General features: G+C 43.9%; 2 protein-coding genes across 11 annotated transcripts in view; both read right to left on the reverse strand.

The window, feature by feature from the left end:
• The window catches only part of arhgef17 (Rho guanine nucleotide exchange factor (GEF) 17), a 55615-nt gene extending 49333 nt beyond the window's left edge, over positions 1 to 6282 (reverse strand). For 3 of the 9 annotated variants that reach the window (XR_014124140.1, XR_014124139.1, XM_081715837.1), the window contains exon 1: positions 1329 to 6282. Coding sequence is in view for 7 of the 9 variants with exons in the window: in XM_081715837.1 (XP_081571963.1) it covers positions 1329 to 5687 (4359 nt within the window). In the remaining 2 variants the exon portion in view is untranslated. The remainder of the gene's footprint in view (positions 1 to 1328) is intronic. The other 6 variants (XM_035525034.2, XM_081715836.1, XM_081715834.1 and 3 more) reach the window with 4 other exon arrangements.
• A 387-nt stretch (positions 6283 to 6669) lies between these two features.
• Positions 6670 to 18510, reverse strand: p2ry6 (pyrimidinergic receptor P2Y6). Of its 2 annotated transcripts, XM_081716615.1 has the most exons (3): positions 18034 to 18510; positions 9714 to 10784; positions 6670 to 9223 (listed from the first exon to the last, which is right to left on the reverse strand). In XM_081716615.1, the coding sequence occupies exon 3, from the start codon at positions 9199 to 9201 to the stop codon at positions 8227 to 8229; it is 975 nt and encodes a 324-aa protein (XP_081572741.1). In that variant the 5' UTR covers positions 9202 to 9223; positions 9714 to 10784; positions 18034 to 18510; the 3' UTR covers positions 6670 to 8226. The 2 variants fall into 2 exon arrangements, with proteins under 2 accessions (XP_081572741.1, XP_026865143.2); XM_027009342.2 differs by lacking the exon at positions 9714 to 10784.
• Between the last annotated feature and the right edge of the window lie 2027 nt (positions 18511 to 20537).

Genomic DNA, 20537 nt, shown 5'->3' on the forward strand with positions numbered 1-20537 from the left:
CAAATTACACTGAATTATCCAAGCTGAAAGCCAAGGGCAGGAAAGTGCTTTGCCTTCTGTGTTTTTTAAAATGACACTTAATTTTTTAAAACTAGAAATATTACAAAAGAAAAGCCAAGGAATGTTGGTTTTGCCTCAGGTAACCCAAAACAAAACAGTGGCTATCAGGTCATTGGCACCAACATCATAATGAAGCAACAGCGTCGGACGGACCCAAACCTCGAGAAAATGCATAACCATAAAAGGTACACTAAAAGAGGCTAAAGTATGGCCTGTCTGGCTCGAGTAGAGTAATACAATACAAAGAAAAATTAATTACTGAATTTACTTCATTGTAAATCACAATCTACATATACCCAAGTACACTGAGCCTGAACAAGGAAATATAAAGAGACTAATTCTCAGTAAGATCACCAAGGGAACTCAAGCTCTAAGAAATGTTTAAATCAAACTACACTGCTAAATCGTCATCTAATACATAAGATAAAGTGATCAATTCAGAACATGCCAAGAAAGAATGTCTGAACATGACTTTTCAAAGAGTCAAGCCAAAAAATGCACATGTACTGGAGAACGTTAGGGCTATGGGGCAGACAAACATCTCTCTCTGTGTCTCTCTCTCTCTCTCTCCTTTTCTTACTTTCTCTCTCACTTTATTTTCTCTGTCTTTGCCTCTTCCCACATTTCCTCTCTCTCTCTCTCTCTCTCTCTCTCTCTCTCTCTCTCTCTCTCTCTCTCTCTCTCTCGAGAGGTACGCCAAAAAGAGCCCTTCGTTTTTCTTAGAAACACTGTATCTGCTCCTTCAATCACATTCACACAAAAACAAATCTCAGGGCATAAATTCACTTCACTGGAATCTGAGACATATATTGTCAAATGATTCGCATACACACAGTCAGACATATGGCCGCAAATGGACACGCGACCAGACATAGCACACCCCATCACACATACAAACACACACACCTAAGATTTTTCCAAGTTTTCCTCCGGGTGATTTCTCTCTCCAATGCAGCCTAACACAGTCCAGGATGCCACTACAGCAGACTACATCTAATTGAAACAAATGTGAGAACCGTGCAAAACAACTCGGCTCACTTTACCCTCAATTTAGAAATTTCAACCGAACACTTCGGCGGCTGTTTCAGATTAATCCCCCTCCCTAAACCAGATATCTTCACTCTGTGCCAATGATCTCAACAAAAGAACGTAAAAGGGCAAGAATGCCTGCATAAGAGCACACATCCAATTCATTAACTGTCAAATACTGACATATAAAAGGCATCAACAACATAACAGACATACAGAGAAGAAACTGTGTCACTTACCACTCGTGGTTTGGTTTTAAGTTGGGCAGAGGACAGCTCATCAGAGGACTTCCTCTGCAGTTGAGGTTCATCGGTGCCAATTGGTGCTGCAGAAATGGACCCAACACCCTCGATGACAGCTCCATCACTAGTTGCAGGGATATTTGAAGTCCCCTCAGATGGATTCAAGGCCAGGATGTACTGTTCCGTCACATCCTCCACAGAAGGCATTCCTTCCCTCTGGCTGTGTTGTGGGGGCTGTGTGGGATCTAGGGTCTTGAAGGAGCCATCTCGCTGGTCTTGGGTAGTGTGGGTGTTGGTGGGTGTGATGTGCGCCATACCAGTGAACCTGCCACATTTGTGCCCATGTTTGGGCCCGGTATTAGGTGGAGGCAGTTGAGGCAGGATGGATGTGGATTTGTCCAGACTATCTTCAACAACCTGATCCTCCTCCTCCTCTTCCTCCTCTTCTTCTTCCTCCTCCTCCTCCTCCTCCTCCTCCCCATCAACACAGGACTGCTGATGTGGGACCCTGTGTGTCCGTTTCTTATAGCTGCGTCGACTTATGCAAGGAGACAATACCTGGTCCAGCTTCGGGTCAAAGGGGAAGCTGGACATCTCATCACCCATCTTAGAATTGTCATTGCGGTCTAGATGGGAGGGCATTGCATGCTCTGACTGAGACCGGGCCCTCGTACTGGAACATGGCAGCTTTTGCTCGCTGCCCAGCTCCCAGAGCTCATCTCTTTGTTCAGACAAAATTGGCTCGCTGCTGGAAGGTGGGATGGTCTGCTCTAGCTCGTTAACGGGCTCGTCTGGACGCTTCTGGACCTCTGGTGCCTGGGTGGCCAGTTCTCCACGCCGGCTGGGGTCGCTGAAGCTCTTCTTCTTCACCGTTTTTCCATTCGCCTTCTCGTCAGTCAGCCGGTCCATGGCACCAGGTTCGTGCACGATGCTGTGGATCACGGTACTGTAGTCTCGCAGAACATCACTGCACACCGAGAGGTCGCTGGCCGCGCTGCAGGTGCACTCGGACAGGTCCGCTGCGGACGAGTCCACGCCCATGCCTGCCTTGGAGTTCAGGGAGAGTGAACCGAGCAAATTGCTGTCCATGGAGAAACTACTGCCGCCATCCTCCGTTACAGGCCGGTGCCGATGCGGCATGGGATCGCTGAGGGAACGGTATGCTGACTCATTGTTCGACTCCCCGTTACTGCCATTACTGGAGTCAGAGCCATTGTTTCCAGCTGTGGAGAACTTCCTCCGTCTTCGAAGAGCACTGGGAGTAGGCGGGGCCTCTAAAGCCACCTGATTTACATTTTTATTGATGCTTATGTCTCCTTCTATGGCCACTGCCTCATATTCCGTCCTTACAGAGGGGGTTCGACTGGAGAGAGACTTCTCTGGTGTCATAGCAGGTGACTGTTCTTCATACAGTCCAGATTGAGTCCAAGCAGTGAGTGTCTGGCCCAGCAGGTCTGTGCTGGATGTCGGCTCTCTGGACGAGCCGGCCTCAGGTTCTGTGACTATTCCTTCATCTGTCAGGCTGGACTCATGGCCAGAGAGTTCATCCAGTGACTTATCACAGAACAAGTTCTCTTCAGAATTTCTCCTCGGTAAGCACTTTTCACTCTCTCCACTATCAGTCTGTTCTTTATATCCAGCAACTGCAATCTCCTGTTGCTTAAACTTTTCTGGTTCTCCCCCATCTTCCTCCATGTCAAAATCTTCTTTTCTTTTGAAATCTACATTGTTGTCATAATCATCCTCCTCCTTCTCGGCACTCATCCGACAAATATCTCTTATTACCCGTCTGGCTTCTTGAACGTAGCATTCTTGTAGAGGGGTAGGCATGCGCTCTTCATAGCCATAGACTCCTCTGCAATCATCACTTTCCACCTCCCTGTCAGAGACCACTATCTGATCTCCATCCCCTTCGCAGTCCAGTCTCTGTTCAGAGGAACTCCTCGTAGCTGACCTACTCTTGGAATAGCGCTGCCCTAATGGCACATCTGAGTATGTAAAAGACTTGGCCCTCCTCAAAGTGGCAGTGAGGTCCTTCAGCGAAGGCCGTCTGGCGGTGAGCCCTGGGGTTCTTGAGCCCACTCTGTATGCAGCTGGTGTTCCCTGAACACCCTGAAAGCTGGATTTCAGCCCCTCCTCTGCTTCTTGTCCTCTCCGTTTCATCCTCAGCTCTGATAAATCGGTTTTCAGGTAGCTTAGCAGCGAGAGGGTCTCTGAAGCAATATCAGGATTTGACATAGATATTCTCTCCGCATCTTTCTCATTAAAGACAGAGCTGGGCGATGCTCTGCTTTCGGAAGTGCTGGAGACACGCTCTCCTGGACTTGAACTAGGCACCAGCCTCGGCCGGACTCGAACGGGTGTGCGAGAAAAGTTGTCTCCGTGGCCAAAACTTGGCCATCGGTACATAGTGGCATTACCATGATAAGTCTTGCTTAGGACTGAAGAGGAGGATGGGGAAGTGCATGATGGCTGATCCCCTTCCTTCAGAGTCTCAGTGCTGGAGTATCTGCTGCTACTCCTTGACCCCAAAGGACTGGAAAGAAATGAGGGGATGTTTACTTTCGACACCCGGGACACAAACGGGACAGACCCAGTACTGTTCTGTCCCTCAGCGCCTTTATATAGGCGCCTGTAGGTGTCTTGAACCAGGAAGGAACCTTGAACTGGCTGCCCCCGTTCCCGTGCCTGCCAGGCCCTGGACCGCAAGCCCTCAAGCCTGCGGCCATCCGTCTGGGCATCGCAGGACTGTTGGTGACACTCAGGATGCTCCATCATCACAGACTGTCCATCACTGTCGTCTGACTCCCCATCACCTCTGCTGCAGCTGCTTTTCTTCTTTTTCCTCAAGGAGCGGCGGCGAACGTCCCTGCTGTGGTGGGCTAACCCTGCAGGACTGTCTTCCTCACTGCCCGAGGACCGTCGCAGCGGCTTGGCCCACGCGCCATGCTTGTTCCTGGAGAAGTCCGTGCCGGTCCCTCCGTTGCTGCGGCTCCTGGCTGTCTGTTCCCCAGCCCTGTCCTCCTCTTCCCCGGAGCTCAGTCTCCCACGAGCGCTGGCACCGTCTACTGAAGCGCTGGTCTGAGGTTGCGAGGAGCTATGCAAGGAATGCAAACTGTCTGACGGCCACGTCCCTCTCTGCCTACTTTCCTGCAGCTGCTCACGATAAGTACACGAGTGAGAACCGGCTGGCTGAGCGACAGAACTACTGCGAGGTGGGGGTGTCGGGGCAGAGGGCCGGAGGTCACCGTCCGGTCTGCCACTCTGGCTCTCGGCTCCCACTCTGATACCTCTCTCGCTCTCTATTCTTAAATCTGGATACTGCCTTCTTTTCGTGCAGCTAAGATCACCATCTTGAGAATACTTTTCGGTGCTAAAAGCAAAGTTAATACATTGACACTTATTCTCAGTGTGGTTTAGGAAATCCACACACTGTCTGTTAGGTTCATGGTCTGAGCTGTATGTCTGTCGCCCGGCTGTCCTTGGCTGCAGTGGTCTGTCACATTGGTCTAAGGGGGTGCCTTCTTTTGTGTTGAGGGAATGGTGAAGGTGATGGCCAGTCAATTTCAAGTCATCTGCATCTGACGTTGAACTGTGCAGCTTCCTCTGACCTTCCCCAAACAGCCTGCGTATTTTTGTTACACTTGGCCAGCTCGAGTCAATGTGAATAGTTTCACCATGGGAAGAGCGGTAGCTGCGATGAGACTTGTATGGCGAAACCCCTAAGACAAAAACATCATCTTCTGAATATAGAGCATTACTGCTACAGTCGACAGAGCCAGTAATTTCAGAATAGCTGCTCTTACCTGCGTTTGTGGCACCTACAGTCTTTCGAACCCTCCGTCTTTGACCTCTGTCTGAATCAGAGCCAGATACAGACTCTTGAGCTGAATTAAACTTTTGTTCTGTACATTTTTCAGCTGTAAGCTCTAGAGGATCTTTGATCTGATCAGATAAGCATCCAGCGTCCTGTAAAGAGTCGTCTGTATTTCGAATCGCGGGTGAAGTTGAGCTCGGCGTAGACTGTGTGCTCGGTCTGAACTTTTCTGAGAGCAGGCGGACCGAGGGCGAAATCGTATGAGGGAAGCCTTTCTTTAGCTCTGCGGTTGAGAGGCTGGCTGCTGAGATTTTGGAAACTTTTCTTGACACAGTAACGCTATGCGTATCCGAGGGCTGCGCGTTTTCGAGTGCTGTCTCGGCACCCTGAGGGGGAAGGGCTTTGCTCTCTAAATCCTCTGATTTGTGGTGTTGATCCTCGGCTCCCGAACGACTATTATTTACGTTCCAGCTTTCCAGCTTTTTGAAAGAGACACTCCGATAAACACCCGCTTTACTCTCCGTCTCCTTCTCGGCCATCGCGTCCGTCCTCCGTCTTTTGTATATTTCCCTGTTTTAGTTCATTGATAAATGATCCAGTGTTTTTTTCTTCTTCGTGGTTACTTACGCCATGAAAACTACCACAATGTCCCCATTTAACGACACGTTACTGGCGCTGCTTTCGAAAAAGAAAAGAGCGTATGAAACGGGGTCAACTGTTTTCAAAAACAAACGAATAGGCAAAGACTAAATAATGCGACACTTGCATGAGAGAAATTTGCGTCCTGACCTTTCGGCATGTTTTCCTCCCCGATACAATTTAATTTCCATCCGTGAAGGTAGAACGGGCTCAAAGATTGACCAGAAAGTTTTCTCCAACTTGTTCAACTTTGCAGACACTCTAAGAAGTTTGGAATCACATACATTGTCCAGCGTAAATCCCATTTCGGAAGCCGACTGTCTTTCTTTCAACGCATCCTTTGTTACAACATTGTCCCGGTGCGGTCAATTTTATTTTTGACATAATTAAGGTTTCGGTGACTTATGTCTTTTTACATGCAAATGTTTGGTTAGAGTGAGGGCGGGACTAAGCATGGAAAGGGTAGTCAAAGCCCCTGGGGTATGGGGGTGAAATGCTTTTCCTTTCTGATGTGAGAACACAGATATTGCGGACCGGAAAATCATACTGGCGAATAAACATTAGGGGATTGCGCACTCTATGAGGGTTTATGTAATAAAAAAGTTACTTTAAAAGGAATCAAATTTCTATTGCGGTTCTCTTCAGTCTGTACTTCATCTGTAAACTTCACGTTTATTTTTCAGTCTGCGTTGTCATTACTGTGAAGTGTAGATATTCTGCAGGCATTATTTGCTCTAGATCTTTTGTTTCCAGCGCTTCCAAATCACGAAGTTTATTTTGCTGAGCTCTCGTGTGGAGGTATTTCCAATGTGTTTCTTAGCAGCATTTGATGCAGCGATAAGCAGATCCATATCACAAAACACACGTAGTAGTACCAAAAAGCAACTTTGCTTTCCATTTATTGATGTCTAATACTTCTAATACCAATAATGGTATACAAGCTTTATGGTTAAACAAATGAGCAAAGAAACAAGCAATAGCAAACATTTTGTCATGACATAAACCTACGGCAAACTGCAAACAATTGGTTAATAAAACAGCTGCATTATTCTAGCTGTACATTCTTCTATTCTTGTAGCTCTACAGGAAATTCACATTTAACATTTAGGCACGCGCGTGCACGCAGGCACGCCCGCGAGCACGCGCACAGACGTTTCTTTAGCTGTAACCTTTACACCTTCACAATGTTGCAAGAGCATACACAGATCAGCTTTACACATCAATGTCACATTCTTGCAGGCTGATAAATGAAATCTCAAAATAAACGTGTTGGTCAAATGACGCAGCATGTACATTCTACATTGCACTACACACATTTATGGGTTTGCTAATCTAACAGAAGCATAATTTCTATGACCTCACAAATGCTGTCTACAGCTTAGTGACTGCTTACCTTTCACCAGAAGCAGAGAAAAGTAAAACGGAATTTTCTTTTGTCACCTGCTGGTTGGACTAACATATTGCTGTTTAATGACTTGTACATTAGTTATCTCATACCTATATGAGAATCTTCAATCAAGCGTGCATCATCCGATCCTTGTTAAAAACAAAATGTGCAATTTATGGTGTCCATATTAAATAGGCTGTATTATGTATTATGTCTTCATGGACACACTAGTTTAGAGATTTTGTATACATCTCGCTGTACAATCTGCATGCTTTTTGCAACTTCATCCATGCAGTTGTATTTTCTCATGATATAAATACCTCTCTTAAACAGAGCTTGGGAAAACATTTCTGTGGTATCTGGAATTATGCTCTGCGCATAAATACTTGCCCTTTAAATGGGTGCGTGTCGGATGCAGCTAACCACTTTTTACTGTATTGAGAAATAGCAGCGCTGCGACCACGACCTACAGCTTACTTAGTAAGCCGCGCCACCTAGTGGCTGGAAATGGTCAATAAACAAACTAGCATTCGTTACACTTCCATCTGCCAGCCTGCCAATGCCTCTTTATCCTGTTCTGAGCTAATTAAGCTGTAAGGTATCTCAGAAAGGGTAGCATGTATCCACAACGTAACTTCATATACAACTTGGTTCAATTATGATATTCATACATTGAACTGTAGGCAGTTATGATTTTTTATACATTTAACTAAGCAAAGCTTACAATATCTCCAAAGAACTTCTGTATTAGTGATTCAGTTTAAACATAATGTATACACAGCATGTTATTTGTATAGCACTTTTAGTAGTAGATATTGTCACAAAGCAGCTTTACAGAAGTCCATGTCCAGATGCCTGCAAGGTCAAATCTGTATCTTCATCTGTACCTCTAGTTGTGTCTCACTGCATCTGTAGAACCACACTGAGGCTGAGAAAGGTGCATTATTTTCATTACTGCAATGATCCCCCGCTGCATAAGCATCAGTGAAACTTGTTCAGCACTTTTGGCCCCGTGCAAGTGCAGGGACCCGTGTCTCTCTCACGTGTCTCTCTCACGTGTCTCTCTCCCGGCCCTTGGATCCCGTGATCCTGAGCAGGAAGCTGCGTGTGCCGTGCCTGAACTTGGCCTGTGTGAAGTAGAACAGGATGGGGTCTAGCACGCTGTTCATGCTGGCGAACGGCCTCGTGCTCTTATACACCACCGATAGGAAGTTCCTCGTCTCGCACGGGGCGTCTGGCCACGTCCGCACCAGCAGGTACAGCGTTTTGGTCACGTGGAACGGCAGGAAGCTGATGGAGAACACCAGCACCACGATGGCGATCATGCGCACGGCTTTGCTCCTCCGCCGCTGGACCATCTCACTGCGGGCGGCACTGGGCCGGCACAGCTCACGCGCCATGCTGCAGTACAGGCCCACGATGGCCAGGAAGGGCAGCGCGAAACCCAGGCACGTGAGCGCGATGCCGTAGGGGAAGTACTGTGGCGAGCGCTTGGGTGTGCTCAGGTCGTAGCACACCGTGCGGTTGCGCTGCGTGCCCGTGGCGGCGAACTCGAAGGTGGGGGCGCAAAGCAGCACCACGGCCAGCCACACGCAGCCGCACGCGGCCCACGCCAGCCGCCGGCCACCCCGCTTGGGCCAGTGCGCCATCGGGTGGCAGATGCCCAGGTAGCGCTGCCTGCTGATACACGTGAGGAAGAGGATGCTGCCGTGCAGGTTGCTGTAGAACTGGAAACGCACCAGGCGGCAGGCGAACTCACCAAATGGCCAGTAGTCCTGCCTGGCGTAGTTGTAGATCAGCAGGGGCAGGGAGCAGACGTACAGGAAGTCGGCCACGGCCAGGTTGAGCATGTAGATGGTGCTGCAGGTGAGCGCCCCACGCCTGGCCCAGATGCGCAGGATGACGGCCGTGTTGAGCGGGAGGCCCAGGATGAAGACCACGCTGTAGACCACAGGGAGGAGGTAGCGCTTGAAATCCTCTTTGTAGGTGCAGATGGGTAGAACGTCGGGGGAGGAGATGTTGTCCATTTGACCAGACCCCACTTCTCATCTGATACCCAGAGAAGAAAAGAGAGAACATGCGTGCTGTATACGGGTCATAGCTATTTGCAGGGGATGATATGATATCAAATCTTCACACTGAATCACAACAAAAGTCTAAGCACCTTTTGTTTGCTTACTCCCTTTTTAATGGGATTCCACATTAAAAGCTTCTTTTTTATAATTTACCTTTTACAAAAAAAGAACTTACAAATAAACATTTTGTTTGGAGTCAAAGCCATACAAATAAAAGCTAGCAAGAAAAATCTCTGATTGAATTATTAAATGTATTAATGAGCTCATTAATGAGCTGAGTTTAAAAAAACAAAACAAAACAACAACAACAACATCTGGTTGAGATAACCTTTTAAATCCAACCCAGGTTCTGGCTATTTGCTTATGAATGAAGCCAACACAGTAACCGTGCTTGGCAGACACACCAAGAGCACTGGTTACATACATGAATCACTCTAATCAGATTTGAAACCAGCCAAACTCACCCTAATTGCTGCCGTATGTTTAGCCAATGCCTGGCATCACAGCTGTGTTCTGCTGTCCACATCTGCAGGTGTACGTGTGTGTGGTGTGTTTTTATTCCAACAGACAGAGATGGATGCTAAAGAAGTTGTGTTCAGGTTTAGAAAGTTTTGCTTTGGACTTCAGGTATAATTAATTACTTCAGGTATAACTGATTATTATAATAATAGATATAATAACAAATACTCTAGGCTTTTAACTTTCGGAATGTGAACTTTAATGTGTCAGCCTACAGGTTGAGCACAAAGCTGTTAACATACATGTCTAATGAGTCCACACTATTAACTCACTATTAACACTAGTAAAGTAGCATTACAATGCGTATTTATGAAGGGTTTGCCTTCCAGATTCCATTAGTACTGAAATAAAGTTTTTGTGTGAATGTTTGAGCTTACTTTAAAAAAATTTGATAAGCATGCTTGTAACATTTTTAAAATTCAGAAAGATACAGGATACATCTTTAAAAACAAAACATAATTCTATCCTTGACAATGTTTGCAGATTATTATTATTATTATTATTATTATTATTATTGTTATTACTGAGTCCTGTATTTTTTGAGATATCAACATGGAGACAACTCTAGAATATTCAGTCTGATCGGAAAGTAAGCGCTTGTATACAGCATTTTGATTGGACGTCTTGTTTCCCATAGTAAATGAATGGCGGAATGTTCAGAACATTTATACACACATATACATTAGCAAAAAGTATTAAACATGTACTGCTACTGGTCAGCTATCAAGATTCACAACATTCCTGATTAAGAGGATATGCAGACCAGGTGTTCTCGCAGACGTCTTCAACATGTTGCTGAGCATCACCATCCCTACATGTCTTCAAGGCCACCACCATTGCCTTAGTGCAGAAGTCTTCACTGTCCTGTCTCAGTGATTACCGTCCTGTCGAATTCACACTCATCAAGTGCTTTGAGGCACATCAAGACGCAGCTGCCCTCCTCGCTGGACCCCCGACAGTTCGCATATCGTCCAAGATGATGCGATCACCACCATGTAAATTTGGCCCTTACCCACCTGAAGAAAGGGCCACATATATCAGAATGTTGTTCACAGACTTCAGTTCAGCACCATCACTCCTCAGCACATGACTTTCTGACATTGGGAGACCCCAGTCCGTCTGAGAGCAGCATCTCCGGCACCACCGCACTAAGCACTGGGGTCCCCCAGGGATGTGTGCTCAGTCTGTCTGTGAACTGTTGTTCACTCTGCAGACTCATGACTGTTCAGCAATGCACAACTAAAACCACACCACCAGCTTTGATGACAACACAACTGTGGTGGCAGTGATGACGAATCAGCATACAGAGAGGAGATGCATTGGCTAACGGACTGGTGCAAAGTCAACCTGTCTCTGAACGTGGAAAATACAGAAGAGATGGTGGTTGACTCCAGGAAAGTATGTGGTGATCAGTTCCCAATCCATATCAACGGCTCCTCTGTGGACAATGTTACAACCTCCAAGTTCCTTGCTGTCTACCTAGCAGGTAACCTCACCTGGACCCCTCAGCAAAAGTGTGCAACAGCTTCTTCCCACATGCCATGAGACTCCTCAACTTCCAGAGACTGAAACAAATATTTAACAGATACTGTATTCCATTTAATAGTACTGTGTTGCTAAATTAGTGTAATGGCTGTTACCTCAATGACTGGTGTATGTTATAAGCATATCTGTTAAAATATCTTGGTGTTATGCGCTGGTCGGTGTTGCTCTATATGTTATCTGTATTTCATATTTATTGTTTACACATATATTCTTCTGTTGTGTTGCACCATGGTCCTGCAGGAATATTATTCCACCTGTATATAGCTGAAATAACAATAAAAAACTTTACTCTCTTGACTCTTGATTTGACTGCTTAGATCTCCGCGGTGACGACGTAACCACCTTGCATTGACATAGCTACCACTTGGGATACCATAACTACCACTTAGCAACAACATAGCAACCACATAGAACTCCATAGCAACAATTTAGCAATTGAATAGCAGTCACCTGCAATACCACAGCAATAACTGACCAAGACCATAGCAACCCCCTTGAACACTACAGCAACTACTCGGAAGTCCACAGCAATGACTTATCAACACTCTAGCAACCACCCAAGATAGCACAGCAAACCCTTAGTCAGAACCTGTGTATTCTTTGCAACTGGTCGACAATCATGAAGTAACAGCATAATGACCACCTGGAACTCCATAGCAACCACTAAGCAATGGCAGAGTAGTCACCTGGTATACCATAGTAACCACCTGGAATGCTACAGCAACCACCTGGAACTCCATAGCAACCACTAAGCAATGGCAGAGTAGTCACCTGGTATACCATAGTAACCACCTGGAATGCTACAGCAACCACCTGGAACTCCATAGCAACCACTAAGCAATGGCAGAGTAGTCACCTGGTATATCATAGTAACCACCTGGAATGCTACAGCAACCACCTGGAACTCCATAGTAACCACTTGGCAACACTCTAGCAACCATTTGAGATATCTTAGGAAACCCCTGGGAATCACTTAGGCTGCTCAATCACTACATTTCCTTCCGAAAGTGGACTTTCCTGGTTATTTTATTATTATTTCTTTACACATTTTAATATCAACATTTAATTGTAAAAATCTTAAATACAGTTTCTACTTAAAAAATGGCATGCATTTGATATAGAACCTCATGCTACTGTTGTCCACACCTACATGATTTACTTTTATGATTCATACTGTGACACTGCCCCTGTTCTTCACCCGTGGCACGTGCGTGCCTCTATAGCTCAGAACTGGGCAAAGGGACATCTGTGTATGTACTTGTGTTTGTGTGTATTTGTGTATGTGTAAGGAAATGTGCGACGTGTGCAGGGAAGTGCGGGGGCTTTTGACTGCTTCCTGTCAAGATCAAAGCCTACGACAGAGACCTGTGACCAAACAGGAAGCTGAGAACTCAGGGGGGACATTCTTAATAGTGGTCAAAAATACACACTCAAAATATATCTGAAGAAAAGAAAAAAAGATAAAGATTAAAAAATATATTTTTGTATTGTTAAAAAGGAGCTCATAGGTTAACGCCTAGATGGTTGACCAGGGTTGGAAAATGCCTGAACTTTTTTGCTGTTGTTCAATATTCACACCACTAGAAGGCGCTGCAGTAACATTTTAAGCATTTTTGGGACGGACATCAGAAACCAGCATTTATGACTTGGAGGTCAATTCTTAAACTCTCTGGCTGTGTCCCCAAACCACTGTTTCGTCTTTTTCCTTATGTCCTCTCCTCATATAGATCAAAGTTCACAAACAGGAAGAGGGGAGGCGAGGAGAGAGAACAAACTGCAAACATTGCTGCTGGGACTCAGGATTTTTAATGTGAATATATATATTTTTTTCATTCAGAATTTAAGTAATCCTTTGAAGAGTGATATATAATCAATTCATCCTACTATTTGTTCATGGCTTAAACTTGGCCCCATTTAAATGACAACACCTCACACTGGTTAACAAAAGACAAAACTGCCTTGTGTGTTTATGTGTTGCTGGGGATTTTACGCATAACAGTGTCACTGCTTCTTTGAGAGCGATTGGCCATCCAAAAACATCCAGCCAACAGACACTGGTCAGACGCTGACTACTGAATAAGAGTCAGACCATGGCCAACATGAATTGTTTCGAAAGAATTGGCTAGTGACTTTATATTTGTAACTGCGAGTTATCAGTGGTGGGTTTTTATTGTAGGGGGAACATGTTCCTTATATAGAAACTGAGGGGTTTGTTTATATATTTATGTATGGATGTCAGCAAAGGATGCATTTCCCTCCTGCTATTTTCATGGTATTCACATTTCCTCATTGAAGTATATCTTATTTCATGGCATTGAAGTAAGTCTTACGATTTTCAGCGGTGACGTTACATTTTCCGCTGTCAGTTCACCGCTCTGATGTCTTATACAAGTGAACGATAGTGGTATCCAGTGTAACCTAACGTCCAGTTGCACCCAACCCACATCAAGTGCCATTTATTATTGTTTTTTTAAAAAACATCCAAAGCAGTTGAGACTGAATAGTCGCTCGGGTCTGCTCATTACCATAATTACCACAATATGCCATAACTACAATATGTAGATATAGATGTAGGAAGTGAAATATCTAAACAAATACCAAAATGAAATATCTAAACAAATACCACCACATTCTGCTACAAGGTAACTGGCAGGACTGATGTCATAAGCACTACTCGCATACCAGACTGCTCCATGCTGGCTCATTTTGAAAGAGTCCCACCTTTGATAATGAGCCCCCCTAGACAAAGACTAAAATACCACCCCGCCCCTCCCCAAAAAACCAAAAACAAAACAGAATTTGCAACACATCTTCACATCTGGGGTGATGATGGAGATATCGTAACAAACCAGGGGTGGGCAAAAATGTCATTGCAACTCCTGGAGAGCCTGCTTCGGACAAGAAAGCTGGTTGCGTGCTAGTAAGTCTCTGAACTGTCTCCCGTAAATTGGCAGAGATAAGTGAGGATCCAAGACCGCTCGGTATGCATAGAAGTATACAATACTTTGTAAGTTTGAGGGGGGAAACTGGGATGTTATAAAGGAAGCTGGAATGAGAGACAGTGCTCAAGCGAGGGTGATCCAAGTCTGGGCAGGGAAAGGCTAGTGGGCTGGACCGATGCTGTCACAATAATAGCTACTGGACAGCAGCCATTTATCACTGACTAGAGTCTGCAAGTGTATATCGGCTATGAGGCCTGGATCAAGTGTCACCTCATTTGGAATCAACAAGTGGGTCTCAACTGGGTGGCAGCTCTTTAAAGGGGTCATTACCATAACAGCCGAACTCTGTCTCTCTCTTTCTGCATGTGTGTGGACATGTGTTCAGCTGTTTAAGAGGTCATTACCATAACTGCTCTCTCTCTCTCTCTCTCTCTCTCTCTCTCTCTCTCTCTCTCTTTCTGTGTGGATATGGACATGATCAAGTCTTCAAGGGGTCATTATCATAACAGCTTAACTGTCTCTCTTCTTCTGCATGTGTGTGGATATTTGTTCAGCACGTTGGTTGCACAAGCTGCTCTCATGATGATGAACATTTAGTAACGATGATACCAAAAAATATAGTACAAGGCATTGAAATAGAAGACTGCGTGCGAGTACGTTGGTGGGAAATGGATATCAGGTCCATTTCTCTATTTGCGCCATGGGTAACAGTGAAGATGGAATATGAATGTCTGGAGGAACTGACATGTTCTGCATGCAAGGTGTATGTGTGTATGATAGCATATATATATGTGCATGTGTGTAAGAGCTCTGGAGCGTGTCCAGCGTGCAGCACTCCATATTCCGACAGGTGGGAGACGAGGTTTTGCAGCAGATGACATGTCTGAAGATAGCTCTGTAGGAGCTGTGTACACACGCACGCGCACGCACACACACACAAACACACGCACTTTGAGTATCACTCACATGAGCCTGAGCCGTGTGCAACTGTGCGTTTATTATAGACTTAACCCAGTGAGGCCCATGGTACAAACTCTGCTCAGTATAAAGAAACTAGATCTCCACTCCCTTTTCTCACTGCTTGTGATTGCAATTAGATCCAAAGTAACAGGTTCTTTGCTTAATGAATCATAGCTTACTGACGTATCATTAGTCACTGACAACATTTCTTAAGTAAAAAAGATTTTACGACATGAGTTAAGTTCTAATTACTCTTCCTTTGTTCCATAAGTTCTAATATCCCCAACAGACACAGGCTGGCAAGGTGTCTAACGCACGGCACGGTTTGATTCAGTCAAGAACCATGTTATACACAGACAAGCAGAACAGACAAGCACTCCAGAGAGCGATGCGTTCAGCAGAGCACATCACTCATATGGAACTTCCTGACCTGCAGACCATCTACTACAAGTGGTGCCAGACCAAGGCCAGAAGGATTGTGAAGGACCCCATCCATCCCGACAATAGGCTCTTATCTCTGTTGAGGTCAGGGAAGTGCTTTCGCTCCCTGAAGACCAACACAGAGAGACCGAGGAGGAGCTTCTTCCCGCAGGCCATTCGGGCCCTGAATCAGGGCAGCTGATGGAACTGATGGGACTACTCTTTGTATGATGTCCACAATAACATCATAAAAACTGTAAATTGTAAAAACTGTAAATTGTACATTGTATATGTGCATAGTATACATCCCCTCTTCATTCATCATAACATTTATTTATTCATTAAACCGCATCCATTTCCCTGTATCTCTTCTCGGCCACCGACAGAGCAGTTGTACCATGTACAACTATGTACGTGACAAACTTTGAACTTTGAACACAACTACACGAGTACATAAATACACAAGTATTTCCAAGTCTTTTCTTTTTTTATCTTGTCCTTAACAAGAAAATCTTGTCGTTAATATTTATCAGGGGATTTGACTCTTCAAATAAATCCTCAAAGGAATTGGACTGTTGGACAGTGTCCACAACACACACACACACACACACACACACACACACACACACACACACACACACACACACACACACATCTAAAACAAATCTGCCACTGTGCTACCTCATCATTTTGGGAAAATGTAAAGAAACCATTAATGGTTAGAAGTCACAAAATCTTTGATGTTTTCACCTATTTTAGAAAAAAACAAAAACCAGCCAGTTATGCACTTCCACAAAATAAGGCAGACAAAACCGATGGCACAGTGCACATGTGTAGATCACACCTGTGTGGAACATCCGTCCTTCATAAGAAATGATAGCATACTGCGCACAACGAGTCATGCTAACGTTTCATCGTTATTCACAATTGTTTTAGTCCAACTAAAGTCTTTAATAACTAGTTTCTCTGGTGTTTTCCTTGCATGTGAAAGAGAAAACAAGGTTATGTTACAAAAACAAGTGATGAGTCATTGTCCTTGTGGTTGAACAGATATCATAGCACTGACCCGAAGCGCTCAAACAACAGCACTCAAAACGGGAAAGTGCACTGACCAATATTGTTCAGTGCACTTTCCAGTTTTGAGTGCTGTTGTCTGCCAGAGGTTCATAACTTTTTTTACTGCTAAACACATTTTACTAAAGATAAATATGTGTTTTTTGTCAACTGATTAGAGGGGAAAGCATCAGAAATGGTTGTAATACAATAATAGTGTGATCTATATGTATATCTCATGAAGTGGCCCATACGTCCACAACACTACTACAGCTGTGAAATGTAAAACAACTTAACTACTTAACTGCTTAACTACTGCTCACTGACAAGACAATTCCTAACACAGGCTGATGGAAGCAAATGACCTTTTAGATGTTTCCCACCTTTCCTCACAAATGTTGTTTTTTTTTGCATAATCTTTCTTGTTTTGCCTACATCTATTGTAAAGAGACATCTCTGTCACTATGCTTGCGGTTTCTATATGTTTTAAAGAGTGAAGTCCCATTAAAATGAAGTGAAAGTCCCATAAAGTGACTCCCATTAAAACATTATTTCTGCTGTAGGATTTTAGTTACCCAGGTTTTTGTTCTTAGATAAACTTGTCAGAGTAGTTGAAATGGTGATCGCAGAAAGCATTCATGGCAAGATTTCTAATCTAATGGACTCCTTAATGAAAACACAGCAAGTTCTATCGGAGTCTGTTTTCAAAAAGCCTTAGAAGCTATCTGCATCACAGCGGCCCAGACGTCAAAACAGCTCTTGAATTCATGAAACCGCGGGATAAACTATATCAACAAAAAGTCAGTGTTTCTAAATATGCAATGTCCACCATCGTTCTAACAATATGGAACTGATCTGTATTGTAAACACAAAGTTAAAGGTGCTTAACGCAAAAAGAGAGGCAGTGCAACTTGGAAATGCAGAAAACGTTTTGTTTTAGCAAATCATGACGTCCTGCTGTATGGAATGGAATGACATTGCCTTTACTGCATTGTCTTGGGAAATTTAAATAGCATATATAAATGGGAATTGGGAATTGCAATCACCGTGTTGCTAAAACGGGGTAGAGTATTGGAGGGCAAACAGATACCACATACTTGAACAATCAATCTTCTTGGTTTGAATGTGACGGTGTCCATTCGGCACAATAAAGTGAATGTCACATGTGCTACCATAGCTGGCAATTTTTTTTTAAAAATTAAAGGACAAAACCTTTTGTATGTTATAGGTTAGTTCTTAGCAATTTACGCTTAATACAAAACTTAAGTTGTCCTGGAACAGTTCGTGTTTTAAAAAAATATCCAACGAAAACATTTCACCCCGGTCGTATTTTGAGAGAATTTACCTCGTTATTGCCAAAGCGTTGTCTTCTTTCTCACTTCATAAAGCACGCAAAAAACAGGTGCCGAGTTGGATCTATCGGAAAAGCGTTGCGCTGTCGATCAGTTCTTTAGGACAAGAATTCCATCCATTAAACTCAAAAGAAAAATACAAACCGAGTTTATTCCATATAAACACCAGGGGTTTTAAGCGCCCTGTTTAATAAACCCCAGAGGATGTAGCTTTTCCTGCTCACACTTTTGGGCTAAAGCGCTCTTCTGTTAACCGTCAACACCGACGCTGCGCTTTGTCATGAGTGAAATGAATTGGTGAAATAAGATGGAAAAAACAAAAGCTTCTGTCGCAGCCATGTCAATTAGCAAGCGACACGAACATTACCGTAGTGATTACACTTCTACTTCCATCAGTGATGTGGCACAATTTTCTTTAATAGGCTCGATGCTGCCAATTTTATACATATTATTGACCAGAGTGTGCAGGCTTTTACTGGTCTCATACTTCGCCTATACTGCTCTCACGCCAGTTCCCCTCGAGCAAAGGCGACAAAGAACAAGTTACAACAAAACGTGGAATGAAAACTATTTTGGGAACCGCGACACTTGCCTATGTAAACGTTACTGACATTGTAATGCCTGGAGCACTGTTTAGCTGGTCTACCGGGGTACAAAAGCGTGCACGGCACACGCAGCTGTAAGCACTTCTTTAAAGTTTAGTTTGAAGCTTTTTTGAATAGTCAGATACAAGAGGCTAGGAACATAGTTTTGCTATCATAAAATCCCTTGTACACACAAGTGACCCATAATAATATTTTATTGATCTGGCCAATCTTGTGCTGAAATAAAATGATATAAATCTCGATGGGGTTACTTTCAGATATAATTGTACTAAAAATAATATTTTGGTATACGAAAACTGCCAAAAATTAGCTGCACTCATAGTTGAGCTTTGAATAAAATGCCGTTAAGATACAAGAAAGCGAAAGATGACGGCTAGTGAGAATCCGGAACCAGAGAGGGTCTACTCAGATAGAACGCAGTCTATCCAGATACGGTCGGGACATTTGACACCAAAGATTATAAAGGCTTTTAATTTACTCTTGTCATACACCTGCCTCTTACTGCTAAAGATTTAATTCCCGGATGAAATCTTGACCCAGTCAATTTATACTACTATGTCACAATAATGAAGTAATATATCACTATATATATGAATATAATAATTATATTATTATCTCACAATAATAATGAGCTAATACGTATTATTAGTTCTTACTGTATTTCTATTGCGGTTTGTTTTGTTGTCTGCATATTGTTTTTTTGTTTTTTTTCCCTTATTCAGTGTTATCTTTTCTACGAACGTTGTTGTCCTAAGCTTTTGTGTTAGAACTCCGATCTGTTGTTCTGTTTAGATGCCTGCGGCTTTGTTGTTAGAGCAGTGGAAAAGCCAGTACCTAATAGACGATATATTAACCACGCCCCTTTCCCCGAGGCTGCCACAGTACGATGTGCAGTAGATGCCCAGTCTTTCATTTTGGTGCTTTCCCGCTGAGTATATAGTTAACTGATAGCCAGTTTCCCACAGAGGTCATTAATCAATTGCTGTGAGCATGCGCCCTGTCCTAGGCTACAAGTAGCATGTCTGTAAGTTAACGCTTAATTATGAAACATGGGTGATTACATTTTCACGAGTCTACATTTGAAAGTTCAGTAAAACGAAATTTTACATTGTCAGAGAAGTGTAAACATGTATGTATGATAAAGTAACTTTCTGATGTCTGATTTGAGCAGTCGCCACATGTCTTGTACAGCACGAATATTGAATTGCACCTTGAAGGTTTGCAGTTTTTCCTTGCAGAACTGGTTATGAACAGTAAGATTTGTTTTTTGATGTTTTTAAGGGATCACAGGGATCCAGACATGTCTCAACACTGTGTTCACTAACTGAATCACACATATGGAGGTAACCAGATTGTGCAGATGGCCATACAGCCATACAAGCCATACAGATGGCAGTATTGTGGCAGAGAAGGAAACAAACATGGCCGTTGCGATGAGAAGATACATGTTGGCTTACAAAAGGCATGATCTACAAAACATGCGGCCCTTACGTGTTATTGTCCTTCATCTATCCCTAAACGTACCTCACAATTTTGTATGGTGTACACCACAGACGTTTGTAAACGCAATAGCACATCATCATATAGATCCAATCCTCCTTTAGATCACACACAAATCTTTGTTCTGTAATTAGATATTACAATATATCTCTAAGTCTCTTAACAAATATTGTATAATGAAGTAGTGGGAAGTATGAGACCACATATAAAAGCATTTTTTTGTGAAGATGGGGGTGGAAGCTTTAGGGTACCGGGGGCCCTCTGGGTGCTCTCCGTGGTACTGAGGTTGAATTTCAGCGGCTCAGCATTGCACCAGCACCGCAGGAGGTACCGACGAGCTGTAGCTGAACCCGCTCACCATCCAGGGCCATGGCAGAGAATACCAGCCACTA

This window comes from Electrophorus electricus, chromosome 6 (assembly GCF_041902795.1).
Source record: "Electrophorus electricus isolate QZ-2024a chromosome 6, ASM4190279v1, whole genome shotgun sequence".
Classification (NCBI taxonomy): Eukaryota; Metazoa; Chordata; class Actinopteri; order Gymnotiformes; family Gymnotidae; genus Electrophorus; species Electrophorus electricus.

Bases quoted from the DNA above. Each gene is read 5' to 3' on its own strand.
- p2ry6 (XM_027009342.2), bottom strand. From the start codon at position 9,201: ATGGACAACATCTCCTCCCCCGACGTTCTACCCATCTGCACCTACAAA.